This window comes from Chaetodon auriga, chromosome 15, assembly GCF_051107435.1.
Source record: "Chaetodon auriga isolate fChaAug3 chromosome 15, fChaAug3.hap1, whole genome shotgun sequence".
NCBI classification, from domain to species: Eukaryota; Metazoa; Chordata; class Actinopteri; order Chaetodontiformes; family Chaetodontidae; genus Chaetodon; species Chaetodon auriga.
In genome coordinates, this window is record NC_135088.1 from 2,627,794 (window position 1) to 2,645,226 (window position 17,433).

The window sequence follows — 17,433 nt, forward strand, 5'->3', positions numbered from 1 at the left end:
GCTGATACATCAGTGGAAACGTGCATCAAAGCAAACCTGAAATTATATGTGAATTCTGTAATATTTGGGTTATTTCATTGTTTTTAAACTTGCAGGCCACTGCAGTGAGAGCAAATCAAAAATCACAAACTAGCTGCTGATTGGCTGACAAGAGGCAGGATCTAAATGTGTTGTTCCTGGATCATTAGCTGGTAGATGAACGATAAGATCATAACAGATTCGTGCCACCAAAAACAGCCAAAAAAGACCTAATTTGAACTGCAAAGACGACCGTGTGAAGTGAAAACTCTCAACCTGCTGAAGCTTAGTTCACTCTGCACATACAGCATATTCATGGCTTTGAGGCTTAGAGGTTAGGCCTCAACCATAAACAACACATGCGTGAACACAATCTGAAACCAGACTTTAACCTAAATGAAGACAACCCACACACGACCGGCGGCACACTCAGAAACAACAAAACCTCCGCTGGTTCCATTTTGGTGAGCGTGTCGTGACTCAGTCGCTTGTTTTCTGGCTTTCTGTCCTTTTCTCTCTGCAGCTCGCTCTCCGTCGGTCCTGTTTGTCAGACTCCTATCTAAACAAAGCTGACTTGACCTGATCATGTTAACTGGGAGCACAACTTCGACATGAAAACCACATTGGAGGGTACACAAATCCCATCTGTGCGCTGTTTCTACATATCGTTGGCTGCTTTAGTTTGAGGGCGTCAGCGGAGGATGGAGAACAGCTGGTTTCCTGTCCTGCATGTGACTTTCCTCTTAACTTTACCTCGTATCTCCGCTCCCAAGCATGCCACTCCCTGCTAGATTCAGTCCTGCCTATCCCACATTCCCACATACCATCACAAATGCAAATCTTGGTATAGTCTGTGTTCCGAATAACCCAGATTGGGAGATTTCTAGGATTGTGGGTCCAGTGGTGTCACAAAACCTCTTCCTTCAGCACAGAAAGCAACAGAGGAGTTCCTCTCTTTAAGCAGATTTCCACATATGGATGCAGACCATGTCGGTGAGGGACAACATTTTACTATTGGACCCGTTCTAGTTTCCATTTGTACAATATAAAAAATTATTTTAAATATAAAATAACCTGAAGGTAATCCTGGATAATGTAACGCTCCTATCACTCTTCAGAGCTTATGCTAAAGCGTTAGCACGGTGCACAGGAAGAAATAATCTGCTGCTTTTGATTTTGAAGCCAATCTCTCAAAAACCTGCTGCACTCCATCGACCTTCTCGATTGATTTTATGGCCACAGACTAAAAACATCTCCCCGCTTGCCCTTTCTCTGAAAAGGCCTGTTAGCATTGTTAGCTTTCCTAATAAGAACCAGGGGGAACAGCTAGCCTCGGTGTTCACGTCCTGCAGAGCCAACAAGGACGACAGCATTATGAAAAACAAAACAAGAGCACTGAAGACAGCAGAGAGGAGGACAAAATGGATGGCAGTCATAATCCTGCAGTGCAGCATTTCCTTATCTGAACCTCCACACCCTCTCCACCTCCACCTCCACCTCTCCCTCCTATCTCCATCTGCACCCTTTCCTCATCTGTCTCCTCGACGTCAATTTGTTCTTTTTCTCTCCCCATCTTCTCTCCACTCTCTGCTTTTTTTACACTTCCTACAGCTTCATACCTCACCCATCCTCCCCTGCAGCTGACAACACCCTTCCCTCCTTCCCCAGTATGTTGAGTTAATGGCTGCCGTAGCGTGCCTGCGACTTATCATTACTGCTCACGCCCTTTCTTCTATACCATCTCCAGTCTCTGATTATAACAGGATACACGGTCCTACCTCTCAACTTAACACTAAAGTCAGAAATGTCAAAGTCACATGTCACAACATGTCTGTGATGCTAACCTGTAAGTTAAACCATGGCAACATGCTAACAGTCCCAATGCATTTATTACTTATGATTATATCTAATTAGCGCTCATAAAGTCGAGGCACACTGTGTCCCTAATATGGATGGGAAGCTACAACCAGCCAGGAGACAAACATGAGTATGAGCTGTGACGAGCAGGCATCAGGAAGAACCTTTCCAAGAACATCATGTGGCCCCTCAGAAGACAAGAGGCGCAAAGAAATAATCTTAATGACAGAGGGTTAAAAAAAGGTATAATCAACCATTAACATGCCAACAAAGGAGTTCAGGACGGGCCACTGGAACCTCCCATCGTCGTCATTACTAATTGACAGTCGTCTTAATTCAGGACAAGCCCAAAACAACAACTACAGTTCAGCTATGAGTGTTTTCAGCTGCTGCTTAATGTTTGTTTATATCAGTGATTTCAGCAAGAAAACAGGCCAAGATTTCATCCATGAGCAGTCGCAGATCCCTCGTTGTTAAAACAAACTCTTCTGCATTCATACATGATGGGAAGCAACGAAAACGGCTCCAAAATTTACCAGATTTGAGCAGAGCTGCACAGGTAGACCAACAAATCCCCAATCAAATCTATAAAATGGTGACATGTGCCAAATGCAGACTGATTTTACGAAGAGGAATCCCATTACAAGCAGAAACCAATAAAGATATCACGGATATATTTAGTTTATGAAGGCTGGCTCACACTCTGAACTGGCATGAAACACAATATGATTATGCAGCCGTGGCGACTTAATACCTTAAATTCTCTTTCTGTGAAGTGCTCGTGTTATTTTATATCCTCTAAACTTCTTTGTCGGGCCATGATTTAAACGCTTGAACTGCATATTTTCTCAAGTTTATTTACACCACCCAAATCCTCTGAGACATGTATATCTGAGGTCAGACGTAGAAAAAGAGGAGTCGATCGAAAGATACGGGCACTCCCCTGCTTCAGAGGAACTCCCTGGTTTGGAGTAAATCACAAGGAAAAAGATGCAGCTCGACGCCTGAAATTAGTTTAATTTATTAGCGGACGGCCTGACCGAAATAGTCCAGTCCTGAGAAATGAAACCACTGGTGCATTCGGACGACATGCAGGGCAACCCGAGCAGGAGTTTGGTTTCCAGAGGAGCTTTTCTCCTCAAAACGATTCAGAGGGTCTCCTGTCGTGACACTTTGGCGCCGCCGTGACCTCTGACCTCGTCACCATTTGCCTCATGGAGCTTGTTCTCCTGATGCTCTCCCCGAGAGTCACTCAGGATTAAAACAAACAAAAGGTCAACGTCGCCGCTCGAAATGCAAAACCGAAAATGTCAACTCACTGTGAGAGCAATTAAAGCGCCTGCTCATTGTTTTATGACCCTCTGCATCTTTTTATCCGTCCAGCAATCGTTTCCGGCATCCATCAGGTCAATCTGCTCCACTCCCTCGCTTTCCCAACACCACGTCGACACAGCAGAACGACTCATCATCATCTACATAATGCAGAAAAGCCTGTCGGAGCCTCACACTGCCTCACACATTCACACTGTTTCAGTCATTCCCCGGCTGCTGCTGCTGCTGCTGCTGCTGGCCCTGAGCTACAGGAGGTTAAGTGTTTTGCTCAAAGTCGCTCCAGCAGCAGCTCTTACTGCGGACCGTCCACAGGTTTCCTGCTGGTCTGAGCACTGACGCTACCATTGTGCAAACATGAACCTCATCGTGTAATGGATTCATCATTTCTAAAGCTAAAATCCAAACAGTCTCTGGTGTTAGCGTCTCCAGTCTGTCAAATTTGTCCCTTTAAAATCTGGAATTTCTTTAGGATTTGGACCACAGAAGGCATTTTTCACTATTTTTAAATAAAACTTTGACTAATTATTGGGAAAAAATCAGTGACTGATTAAGTAAATATGTGATTTTTGCTGATTGTTTGTTTGTTTGGTTTGTTTAGAAGAAGAAGAAACTAAAAGCACTCATGACCTTCATCACAACTACCACCAAGCTCCTCCTGCTCCTCACAAACACCCCATCCAATCAGCCTCAGCTCGATCCATCCCTCCATACATCTCTCTGTCTGCATCTGCACCTCCTTCACTCCATCCATCTACAGATCTCCATCTATCATCAGCTCAGTGTGTGCTCCACCCACCAATTCACAGCCCAGAATTTCCATTTCACTCCATCTTTCCCCTTCGATTCCTCCTCTACATCCTCTGTCTTCACAGGAAACGTCTTCACCGAACATAAATTTACAAAATAAAAGTCCTGCTAATTGGTGATAAAGTGGAACAGGGACTAATGTGATACCACTGCTCTGTCAGTGGGATGATTTATCCTAAATCTTAAGTCTTTGAAGAACATCCTCAGAATATGACAGCCTGTCACTCACGTCTCTCCAGTTTCAATTAAAAGCATCGTTTCAGCTTTCAGTCGGCTGCTGAACTTTCATGATATTTTGGAGAAAGCTGTCAAATCAACATCTATTCAAGCTCAAAATGACGTCACTCCTCGAGTGTCGGTTCTGAAGAATTGCTCCCATCTGTCGGCAGGATTTTCAATTCAGAAAACAACTGATTAACTCTCAGATTGTTTGGTGATCTGAGGTTCTGCCAAACATGATTTTTAGCAGTGAGAGAAAACGTGACTTTCACATACAAACTCCACATGAGACGAGGAAATAGAAACTCACTGCTGTTACTAAACCGTGAAAGTACAGCAGATCTTGCACAAACTCATAAGCTCAGGAGATAAGTAGCAGCAGACATATCTACACCAAATCATGATGCAGGTGAAGAGATGTAAATCTCTCGGATTCTTTTCTGTTTGGTCTCCTAATTAAAAGATAATGCCACAATTCTACAATCATCTTCAAGCGTCGCTGAAGAAACAGCAGGATTTTGATGGAGGATAATCCTAAAATACTGAGCAGTAACTCTAAATCTGCAGTTAGTTTAGACACCTGCGTTCTCGCTTTTTGCATTCAGGTATGAAAACCAACAGTAAGAGAAAAGGTTGAGCTCCTTCAAACTGTCAGCACTCACATCGGCATGATAATCTCTTCTCACACAGGAAATCTGTGTGTGCACAACTACAGCAAGTACAGTAGGTCAAAGCTGAGAGCTGAGGTTTGTTTACAACCTGTCTGATCAGCTGACCACTCCTGCTTCCTGCGTTTAGCCTTTAGCATTTGCACCATGTTCCCAGATCTCAGCGATGAACTTAACTTGGGTACGAGTTAAACATGGCTGCCATTCAGGGTTCATCAATTGTCTGAACTTGGAGCACGTGGAGAGCCCAGAGACGCATAATTTGACAAATTAATACTCATTTCATCACTGTCTCATTTGTAAATCTTCTTGATGCCGACATAATTGCGAGTATTCAGATAAAATCCTCCTTCGGCTTCTGTCTGATTTTAATCCCACATGTGTGAACTCGACCCGATCGAACACGTCTGATCGTGAGCGGCGGCCACACCTGCCCCGACCCACCTGACTCTCATCCATCCATCCATCCATCCATCCATCCATCCATCCACCCACCAACTCTTCTGCTCAGTCCTCCACCCTCCTCTAATCAATCAATCAATCAATCAACCAATCGCCTCCATCCACCCCTCCTCACCGTGCACTCCATCTCCTCTGGCTCCGGTTTGATCTGTACAGAGGGCATGTTTGCCCCGCCCTCCTCCTCTTCTTCCTCCTTCTTCTTCACGCACTGTGTCGCCACTTCCTCTCGCTCCTCCTCGCCCGCTTCCTCCTCGCCCTCCTCCTGTGGCGGCCGAGGCCTGGTCGCCGGCTCCTCCTCCTCCTCCTGGGACGTGGGCGGCGGTGGCGATGATGACGGCGGCGGCGGTTGCTGGGTCAGGGCGCTCTGCTTGGCCGGGCTCCTCTGCTTCTTCTGGGCACCGGCGGCACTCTTCTTCTGCTTAGCTGTCGACTGGCACTGTGGAGAAGGAGAAGAAGAAGAAGCAGAACGTGAGAGGAGGAAGGAGGGGTTGCTGGGAAACACAAGAAGAAGAGCAGAATGAAGGGAGGGGAAGAGGAGGTGATGAGGGGGGTGGGGTATGGCAGAGAAAAGGGGAAGGAACTAAAACTTCCAGGTCAAAGGAGGGGATTTAGAGGATCTGAAGAGGGAACGAGGAGTAAATTGGGTGGGGGGAGGAAAAGAAGGAACCAAGAAAAGAGGAAAGAAAATGTGAGAAAGGAAGGAGGAAGACAGGTAGGACAGGAAGCAAGACAGGAAGTGACAGGCTAGAGTTTGGAGGGAAAAAAAAAAAAAAAAACATGACAACAAGCATTACCTCCAGTCTAAAAGCAGGCTAAAGAAAACCCCCCCTGAAAAAATCTCCCAGAACAGAGGGGGGGGGGTGAAAACACACAGAGACACACACTGTGGTGAGAAAAAAGATAGAAAATTAAAGGCAAAGAGAGAGAGAGAGAGAGAGAGACGGGGGAGGCAGAGAGACAAAGGCCTAATCCTGAGGCTGCCAGTGAGGGAATGAGAGTGAAAGAGAAATAACAGAGACTCTGAGAGGGAGCAGGGAGGAGTAGCCGTGAAGTGACCCCTCCCTCCCTTTCAGCGCAGGCAGGCCGACACACCCTTTTCTGGAAGCCGAGCGAGAGACACACACTGAAAGAGAGCGAGAGGAGGAGGAGGAGGAGGAGGAGGAGGAGGGGTGTGTTGGGAGTGCTCACACACTTGTAGAAGAACACACACCCCTTCTCTTCTTCTCTGTCTCCATTTTCCCTCCATGTCCACTTCCTCTCTCAGACATTTAAACGTGCTTCTCCTCCCTGAGAGCTGCTGCAAACAGGGCTCAACCTTTCTGGATGTGACTCATCTGCCCGAAGGTTTCCTCCGAGCGCAGCGCCGTTTGATTGAAATGTTCAGCGAGGTGCAGCGGAGGTTATCACCTGAGACGTGACGACACCGACGATGTATGTGAAACCAGGAATTCTGCGCCAACGCCGATACAATGCAGCGTTTTCCCTTCAGGAACACACACGTTTCTTTCCACAGAAGCCTTTTTGTCCACCTAACAAAAGTTCACAAAGTCGTCGAAACACAAGAAATGATGCAAAAACTTTGCCTAAAAGTTCAATGTGATTCTTGAAATTTCATTTTCTAGCTAAGAAACAGTCTAAAACTAAAACATATGAAGCAAATCTTACAGTGGAGAAGCTGAGACCGCAGAACGTTTGGCATGTTTGCTTGAAAAATGATTAATTAATGATCAAAACTGAAGCCAGTTCGTTAAATAACAAAGCTGATTTAAACTTGCAGAATTCTTCTGACCGTATTTCCTCCATCATTCGGTTCAATCTGTTAAATATGACATCTCATCTACACTTTGAAGTCTTCTATTTTTCACTGTCTGGCTCAGCTTCCTGTGTCCCGCTCGTGTCCACGCTGCGACCCACCGCAGGGTCTGTCATTGTAATTTCAGTTCCTTGTACTTCATCATCCTGAGATAGCCCACATCCCATTTTGTCGGCAGGATATCAGGTCCTTTTGTGTTTAAATCGTGATGTCTAGACTTCTTAACACCTACATACAAACCCTGCAGGATGCCTCCGGTGTGGACCACGCCCTGGGGAGTCACCACCCATACCTACAGTAAACACACCTGGGTAGGGGGCGTTCCTCAGGTATAAATGTTTAGCTCGACCTTTTCTTTGCAAAGAAAATAAAAGCTTGTCGGCCGGCAGCAGAGAATTTCCACCACAGGTCACGACCCACACTTTGAACACCGCTGATCTACAGCAGTGGAAGTTGTAAAAAAAAAAAAAAAAAGAGGACTTCCCTTCCGCTTCTTCCTTTTTTTGTCTGGCCCTCTGAGCTCAGCTGCTGCTGATGTGAATGTGGTCACATTTCAGCCGAATTCTTTCGTGTTGTGGTTTTCAGAAGAAGTCTGACTTTGGCAGATCTGCGCTTCCACATTTGGGCCGTATTTCTGTCAGTCTGCGGGCCCCGAAGGCGACCCTGAGCTGACTGAACACCAGCCGATCGCTCTGAACGGCGGCCGGCCCGGCGTGGATTTTTGTATTGATCGTGCCATCGTGTGTGGGTGAGCTTTAAACAGGAAGTGACAGAACGGGTGTGAAGTCTTTCTCACAGTGCTCAAATACACAAATGAGTTCTACTTCCTGCCTGCTGTACAACCCCCTACTTATAATGGGAAATGTAGCGCTGCGTACGGTGAAGGTGAGGGGTGTTCACCATCCATGTCCTTTAAATATTCATACTGATGCCTATAGTACAGCCCAGCCATTACTGAGTGTTTAGAGCATCTAAATGAACAGTCACTCTATTCATTGTAGTAGTTTGTGCCTCTTAGCATAAGAAGCATTTTAATGTCAAAACTGCTCCAGGTGGGTCTAACTCCTGCACAGTGTTGATAGATTAACTTTAAGCAATGCATCATTAGTTTTGCTTGTGAAATCCATCACATAGCTGCTGTTGTAGCAGAGGAAAAGCTTAATTTGGAGCGCATAAGCAAATATATCAGACTCAAGTGAAGCAGAGCAACGCTGCATTCAGTACAGCACAGTAAATTTACTTCCTGTACTTTCCATTTGAGTACAGAAGTGGCGGCAGAACAATAAAAGAAGTACAAAAGCAGTACAGGAGGAGTACAGTGCAACACACGGCGGCTGAGCGTTGTGTCATCTGATGCATGTCAACCGACGCGTTACCAAACAATGAGGATGGATCAGCGCGAAAGGCTGCACGCATCGCACCCACAGAATAAGCAGTCATGGTACAGTAGCCAGGACGTACCGAGTGTTGACGTATCAAGACGCCGAGCAAACAAAACAATGACTAGGAGGATTTTACTGCACATGCTGTGCTGCCGGTGTGTGTTGCCTTTCAGGGTGTTCGAAGGGAAAGTACTGAAAGGTAATGCATAGTTATAAAAGGAGTAGTAGCATTAGGTCACAGTTATAAAATGTCTGCAGCAGTTTTGACCCACAGCTTCTTTCACCCGCACACAGCTGCTGATTTATGAGCAACGTCTGCGGATAATATACCGAAAATCTGAGGGTTTCACATTTTGTTCCACTGCGCGAAGTCGATACGTCAACCACGAGCTTCTGGCGCTCCTAAAAAAACATTCGTCAACCGTGTCTGCTGGTCCAAAAACTGGATCTAAACATCGCCGCAGAGCTGATTTTCTGTCTTTCTTCATGCAGTGAAGAAAAATCCAGGTCAGTTTAAAAATAATCGCTGGACGTTCACCAGTGATTTTTGTTTATTTGCTTGCTGTGTTTTCGCTCGGCCCGGGACTGCACGCTGAGAGGCAGAGGCGGGTGTAGCAGGCTGGCATGTGACCCGGCTGCAGTGGATTCCACAGCGAGGTGTGGCCTCAGTCAATCAGCCTGGGTGTGGCTGCAAGCAATACCCCTCCCACACACACACACACACACACACACACACAGGATCACACTGGTCTCTCGGTCCCATTGTGACGGGACAGAGCCCCCTCTGTGTCTCTGAACAAAGGTAAAGGCAGCTTGATGTCACACCTGCCCCCCCCGTCGGCCACCAGCACAGAGCCAGGCTCTGAAATGACACCATGAAGCGCCTGAAAGCACCTCGGTTTATTTCCACGAGTCTCCGGACAAGTCTTTTATTCTTCTAAGTGATTTCCAACACAGCTACCTTTAAGTTCAGGCACATTCAGCAGTCGTTCAGGAAGAGATCCACGTGAGAGTCCACAACAACAGCGGCAGGAAATGGACCACAATGCACTGCAGCTACAAGATAGATTACACTCCAAGTGAGGAGTGCAGCTTTTGATTCGCTTTTATACTCTATGTGTGCATTTCCTGTTGTTAGGAAGTACTTTTACTTCATGTAGAAGAGGAAGAACTTCCTGTGTCGTTGTACAAAGGTGATATAAAGCAGGACTGCGGGAAAAAGGAGCATGCAAACCTCCCGTTACACATTTAACTACATGTAAATTCTAACTGCAAGAGTGAAGAAGAGTTTGTGAATTAACCATCCTGACTTTGAAGGGCGCTCCAGTAAACGTGTTCCAGCAAAGTTTTTCATCTCTTACAGCCTCTTTTGTGTGTTATCTTCAGATAACATGATGTTTTTAACCCTCCTCTGCCAACGGCCACGTCTTACCGGTCTTACTGCGCAGTGGCAGCATGAATAAAAATGGCTTCCCGTCAACAATCAAATCAATGAACTCAGACAACCTCATCGCCTTCTTCTACGAAGTCTCATCAAGCTGGAACAGCTCCTTCATCTCACTTCGCTGCACTAAATCAAATTCTGCTTTCTATGTTTTCCTCATACCAACATTTCAGAGGGTGGTTTTCGCAAATGAAAAACAGAATTTCCTAATAAATCCTATCTGGTGCTCGTCTGTTAGGCGCGATACGAAGGCCTTCTTTCAGTTGTGGGAGCGTCATTGTTGACTTTTTTTAGGTGAGCGTCAGACAGTCTTGTGGAAGGAGGATTTGTTTTTGTCTGCTGCAGAGAGCTGAAGGCTGCGGAGGGCGCAGCTGAAGGGCAAAACTCCACCGGAGGCTTTAAGTCAAGCACATTCCCTCAGTTCCAACTCTTCGCTGAAATTTCCACCAGAACCTGTTTTGATGCATTTTTTTCCTGACGTCAGAAACGTGTCACTGTAGGACTCAATCACACGAGCTTTTAAAGCGTTCTGAGATGTAGCTGCGAAAACAATTCATTCACCGGGAGTCGCTGCCATCAGTGGGTAAGGCCGGCCTTGGTGACCTTTCACCCCTCAATTTGAGCCTAATAAAAAGCCACCTTGACTGTGCTGAGTCTAAATGGGGGAAGCTATCATGCTAGCCTTATGTCACCATCCAGTTTTGTAAATACATCTTAATAAACTGTGACTGACTGTCCCTTTAGTTTGCAAGCAGCTGACTGTTAGCAAGCTTGTTAGCATGGAGAGCATTTTCACACTTCATTAAATGAACTGAAGCTCAACCCTTTGAGCAACAACAGAGGTGATTTTAAAGGCCGCATTAGGTGTTAGGAGGTGTTATGAGTGACTAGCATTAGCATTATGTTCCCAGCAGGCTAGGATGTTAGCGGTTAGCGCTCCCAAGCTCAGCAACTCGCCCTGCCAGAAGTCAAATGTTTCCTGAACACGTGCAGGATAATTTCAGATCGCTAATGAGGAAACTAGCAACTTTCATGTTTTATGTCATGTACAAATCACTTTATGATTATAGTTACTGTTGTCGTGTCCCTTTGCCAGTGAGGGAACAACCTCTATCAGTAATCTCACAATTTCTGTTTTCCTTTGCAGCAACAATTTCAGAGTTAAAACTGAAAATCTGATGGTTTGCTCAGGTCCATGGCCTTAAATTCTGCTTACTTGTCTGAGCACTTTTATGACTTGTGAGTATCTTGTGCAGAGTCCAGAATAAATCCGCTCAAAATATTTTGGATTGGAAGACTGAAACGCTGCAGCCAGACGTGGATCGAACAGGATTTCCAAATAATTCCTCAGCGTTTGTTTTAACCTTATCTGGAGCTCCAGCTAGGTGGAGTTCAGACGGAGCCACGTAAGCAGTAAATCACAGAAAAAACACACTAAATTGAAATTTTAAGTCATCTGAACTTTGTGGAGCTGTGCTTCGGCATACAAACCACACCCATTCCACCACCCCGGACAGAATGAAGCAAACACTGGGAATCTTTTGCAAATCCGGCTTGATCCACATCTGCTGGTTGACAAGGCAGTCAAGGGGAAGGAGTAAAGTGAGGGGGCCAGGAGGTGTGTGTGTGTGTGTGTGTGTGTGTGTGTGTGTGTGTGTGTGTGTGGAAGGAGCAGTGCTAACGAGTGCTGATGGTGAGGGACTGTGTGAGTGTATGCGCATGTTATGTGTGTGTAAATGAGGAGTGACAAGAGTACGTGAGTGTGTGCTTCCCCCCAGAGGAGGGGTCCCACTGTGGAGTTCCAGGAATAAAAAGGGTGGGGTGGGTGTGACCCCGTCAGCCTCTGATCCCACCACAGGAAGTCGGTATGGGAGCAGAGAGGGACGAGGAGGACTGAAAACAGGCAGACAGACATGGGACTCTTTTACGGACACGGTGTCGAGGAAGCGTTTAGTTCCAGCAGAGTAAACAAATAATAATAAAGCCAGTCGACAGCGAGCTAAGGTCCAGTGTTCCTGACTGTTGAGAGAAAATAGCTGGAGTCAGCTCTGAAGGTCTTCAGACCGGCTGGGAAGCAAATTTCAAAGCTGGCTTGAGTGCATATGAAGTCAGAGCAAAGTCATGAGTGGATACCAGCCGATGCTAATTCACTATAAGCAGCGCAGACTGAAGCAAAGATGCATCCACGTGAGCTGACACAAAACATTTTGGATCACGCCGAAGCTGCATGAAACCACTTTATGAGTAAAGTGAACTTTCATAGCTGGCTATAGCTAACGTCTGCACAGTCTGGCTGTTTGAGGTGAACAAACACAGGCCGCTAACGGCTCAAGAGTTCAATTTAAAGTGCACAATTAAAGCGAGGCTACAGTTCATGTTGCTGGATCTAATTAGCATATGTGTGACATCACCGCAAGACGCTCATTACAATGAAAACTTCAGTCCATGTAGGATAAATTCAAACGTGTTTACTTGAACATTGAAAAGATTGTTTTCCTTTCAGCAGCTTTTTAATGGAAACACTTCAAGCTAAGTACGGCGACGCCACTCGTGCCAGGACATAGCCAGTCTCACCCGGTAAAACGCTCCCCCTGGTGGACAACGCAAAACATTTCATTCTTCCTTTTGTGATCGTTTCTGCGTTTCAATTTTTGCTTTTGTTTATAGAGGATAGGAAACCAGGGCAGCGGTCGACATATTTTAGGATGTGCATCTTTGTTTGCATTCATTTCGCTTACAGCAACCACGAGCACCCAGTGACAACAAACACGACGAAGACGAAGATGATGTCAGAACTCCCTGACTGTACTTCTGAGAGTAGCCGTCCACTACGGGATCTGTCTCTGGGCTTCAAACAGGCCAATCTCAACATTTTTCACATCTATTTTTATCCGGTGAAGGCTGACTGAGCGTGAACTGAACACCCGGCTTCATCCTCATACGGTCCCACACGTTCACACCCGCTCAGAGCAACCGGCCTGTTACTGCCGAGCTGGAGGGAGCCGAGGAGCGGAGTCACGTCGCAGGTGTCTGAGGACGCTTTCCATTCACGTCCACTCACCAAAGCGGTTTCACGGAAACAAATATCTCTATTTCTCTGATGTGAAACAGTGAAAGCAGAGAGAAGACAGATATGACGGAGACCTGACAGGAGGGGGCTGGACGAGCTTACAGCAAAAAAATGACAAACATTTCTACTTAGTATTCATACACTCGTAAAAATAAAGGTTAACAGCGGGCTCAGGTTTTGTGGCTCTTCTTCTCACCTGTGGCTCTGTCATTTAGTGACAGCCAGAGAGAGGAGGATTTCAACAATAACAAGAACATTTATGCAACTTTATGTAACTATTTTCCTTAAATAATAGCTTCAAAATCATATTGATGCCACACTGGCTTGTATTATGGAGACACGCGTGTCTTTCATTCCCACTTTCTGCCCAAAACGCTCCTTTTCACACTGCATATCTTTGGTTGAGCGGATAGAAAATCACTCTTTACTGCGCTACATCGGCTAGCTATGAGAAGAAGCTGAACAAGGGTAAATCTCAGGCTAGCTTTTAGCTGTTGGCTAGCGACAGAATCATAGTTCTTGCATTATGATGTCTTAAATTACAAAGAATGACATGAGCGTGTTCAGACAATCTTTCCAGAAATGATGTTGCTGACACCATTTTTACATCCTCCTCAAAGACAGATCTGGACGATGTGCTTTTGCTGCAACTTTCTGCTGCAACGTGGACCACGAATTGTTCCCAGAAAGACCTCTGCTCACAGTGAAACACCTGAACAACAGAGAAACGGCTAAATCTCAGTTTGCAAAGAACAAAACTGCACATCACAACCGACATCTGGAAATGAGTGCCTGGTTTCAGCCGGTTACACCTCTGTTTTTTTCATTTCCTTAAAGCCAAAATCAGAATTTAGTTCTAATTCTTTCATCAGACAAGAAAGTGTCAAACAGTCTTTTAATCGCATCTCAAAAACAAAGATAAATAGAGCAATGTGACAGCTGCTGTGATGTGTGATCGGCTGTACTGACCTTTAAAATGAGACACTAACAGAGATAGAGGTGACTTAAACTGCACAATCTCCATTTTCTCCATGTGCACTAAAACAGCCAGCAGGCGCTTTAAGATTAGGAGAGAAAAACTCCAGGAACTTGCAATTTAGTAGATAAAGAGAATCTGAAATGTTTGCAGCAGCCGTATTTAGATGCATTATCACGCTGTGGAGTAAAAGCACGGCTGAGCTTATTTTTTACAGTGTGTGAGAGAGAGAGGGTGGGACAGAGACACTATCTGGGTCAGCGCTCTCCTCCCTGTCACTGCTGCCTCCCTCCAAACCCCCTCGGCCCTGAGCGTGTGTGTGTGTGTGTGTGTGTGTGTGTGTGTGTGTGTGTGTGTGTGTGTGTGTGTGTGCGTGCGTGTTTTGGGTGGGGGTAGGGGGATTGCCCCAGTCAGCCACACTCTGTTCGTGCCCCCACAGGGTCCACACACACACGCACGCGGTTCACGTCTGGTTATGCCCACACCCATGAACGCACATGCAGCAATTTTCCCAAGCAGCACACACACACACATACACACTGGCATACACACAACATTCAGTCTTTTTCATCAGAAGTGCAGATGAAGATAATTTGGCTCCGTCTGGCTCCAGTTTTCCGTTTCTGTCCCCCTTCAGACTCAGTTGCCTTTAATAGTACTATTATTTAACAGTGCAGCAGCTTCACTTTGGGGTTTACTGTCACTTGATGTAACTAAGATCACAATCAGCATGAGAAGAGGGAGAGAAATAACCAAAATAAAAGGACAGGCAGGAGGATTTTTTCCCCATAACGGCTCATACTGCTGTGGGTTCAATCTCAGTTCAAAGCGCCGTCGAACATCCTCCCGACACGCCGTCGATAGCGCTCGGATAGAAAACAGTCATTTGTCATCGCGCTGAATGCAAAAGCAGTCGAAGCTCAGGTTCGGCCTGAATGGGAGGAGGTTATGCATCTTTATAGATTTTACGGCATCTTAAATCGGGATTATTTGGACACATTTCAGTAGAGAGAGGGAAGTAAAGGGACAAAGCCGAGGTGCTGCAGGTTGGTTACAGATTGACCAACAATGGGAGCACAAAGTCGCTCCGTACTCCAAGTGGCTTCATGAAGTCTTTGTTTATTAGCTGCTCCTGAGGGCTTTTCCTGTTGATTCCAATTAAAAGGCTTTGTTCTGGCATTTAGCACACATGATCGGCACAAAAATAACAGCAATACGGCCCTTTGTGATTTTTTTGGACAGCTCAGAATCCAGCGACAAACACTGCTGTTGTTAAAGTAACTCCATCGATGAGAAAGAGAAAAATACACCTGAGGGAAGGTCATCGATTTACAGACAAGCCCAGTTCAAGAGCAGGTCAGGAAGGTTGGTGAAACTGGCCAATGACGTTTCAGCAGTGTCTATCACCTGTACTCCCTGATGGGTTTACCTGTAAGTAATTCACATTTAATAAGAAGCTGTAATGAAAACAGAGAAGAGAAGAAGAGACGGTGGAGCAGATCAGTTAGGAGAGGGCAGTGAGGCCAGTTCCCACTGGGCTCCAGGGTCCAAACATTGCACAACTCATGTAACTGGAGTCCCTGACACACACACACACACACACACACACACACACACACACACACACACACACACACACACACACACGCTCGCTCCTCCCCTTACAGCCTCAACCCTGAGAAGCAGGAGGACCCCCTTTAGGGAAGGAGGCTTCGAAGGAAAATGAAGGAAAACTCAATGTCAGTTTGTGTACATACTCATGGTGTGTGAGCTTTAAGGGTCAGAAGCTTTTGGCCTGCACTTCCTTTATATAGACACATTCACTCACTCACACACACACACACACACACACACACACACACTCTCTCTCTCTTTGCTCACCCTCTCCTCCCCTCTCTCATTTTTCTTCCTCCTCTTTACCTCCGTTACTTTCTGTTGCTGTGTGTGTGTGTGTGTGTGTGTGTGTGTGTGTGTGTGTGTATTACTGACATTGTGGAGACATAAATCTGTTTACATGGTCACATTGTGGGGACTCACCTTCCTTATGGGGACAAAACGAAAGTCCTCATTACATAAATCGTTAAGGTTAAGGTTGGTTAAGGTTAAGATAAGGGTTAAGGTGTGTGTGTGTGTGTGTGTGTGTGTGTGTGTGTGTGTGTGTGTGTGTGTGTGTGTCTTGGTTAATGAGTGACGGGTAGCTGGGTGTTTGGTGCAGCCTGGTTCGGGGCTAAAGGGCCATGCCACCAAAAACCTGCTTTAAATGAGCCTCATGGCGGCGCTGAAGGAGAGTTCAGGGGATCATTAAAGGATCCAAACTGAACCCAGATCAGGACATCTCTGACTTTCTGACAAGAAACATTAATAACGTCTTGGTCTCATTGAAATGAATGAGGAGGCTGCAAACTTTGCAGTCACCCTTAAGTCTAAACATCCGAACATATTCTTGCTGAGCAGACGTCTTCAGACACACTGTGACGTTCATGCGTTCATCCACCCTCAGCCGCTGCTCGCCATGCTGCCGTGGCCCGAGGCTCACGGTGCCAAGCCGCGCCATCTCTGTACTGTCCTGCAAGAGGGGAGCAAAACCCCGAGAGGAGAGGAGGAAAAAGGAGCGAGGAGGAGACAGGAGGAGCGAGGGGAAGGTGGAGCGTCAGTGTAAAGTGAAAAACACAACGGTGGAGAGACGAGAGAGACAAGAGGAGTGAAACTTCTCTCGCCCTCTCTCACACAGCTGTGACCTTACAAGCATAACTCTTCCTCCTCCTCCTCCTCCTCCTCCTCTAACTCAAACGACTCTCTCCTCTTCATAACCTCCTCACAACCCTTCACTGTCATGTCTCAGTTTCCTCTTCATCACCACAATATGGTAGTCATAAAAACCAATTACTCAATTAGAGTTATCCGAAAGCAAAAGAGGTGATCACATGACGGCGTGATGTTACATCATCACATGCACGCAGCTGTACGGCCATGCCTCAAACTTATCTCCGTCCACAGCCACTCCCTGACGGTTTCACCCCCCCCACCCCTCCTCCAGCCGAGGACAGACCCCCGCCTCTTAAAGGGACAGGGTCCTCCTGGGAGGACAGGTCGAGGCCGGAGCTGCTCGCTGGACAAACACGTGAATCCTTTGAATCCCACACAGAGATCAGACGTCCTGAGCGGAGTTAATCTAACTCTGCTATTCTGATTTACAAGAGCTCAAAAACTTCTACGTAACTTCTTGTATTGGTTTAAAAAAGAAACAGTGAAACCAACTTTTTACTTCCTTCCCATTTTACAAATAGCAACAGATGAAACTCATCATCATTCAGGCAGCGGCCACACTCGGACACACACGGCTGAATTTCACACATCACAAATACGAAGCATGTTTGTCTGAACG

General features: G+C 46.2%; 1 protein-coding gene across 2 annotated transcripts in view; it reads right to left on the reverse strand.

Moving 5' to 3' along the window:
* Positions 1-17,433, reverse strand: part of klf8 (Kruppel like factor 8) — a 59,808-nt gene that overhangs the window by 25,212 nt on the left and 17,163 nt on the right. For both annotated transcript variants that reach the window (XM_076750198.1, XM_076750197.1), the window contains exon 2: positions 5,479-5,799. In XM_076750198.1, coding sequence (XP_076606313.1) covers positions 5,479-5,799 — 321 coding nt within the window. The remainder of the gene's footprint in view (positions 1-5,478; positions 5,800-17,433) is intronic.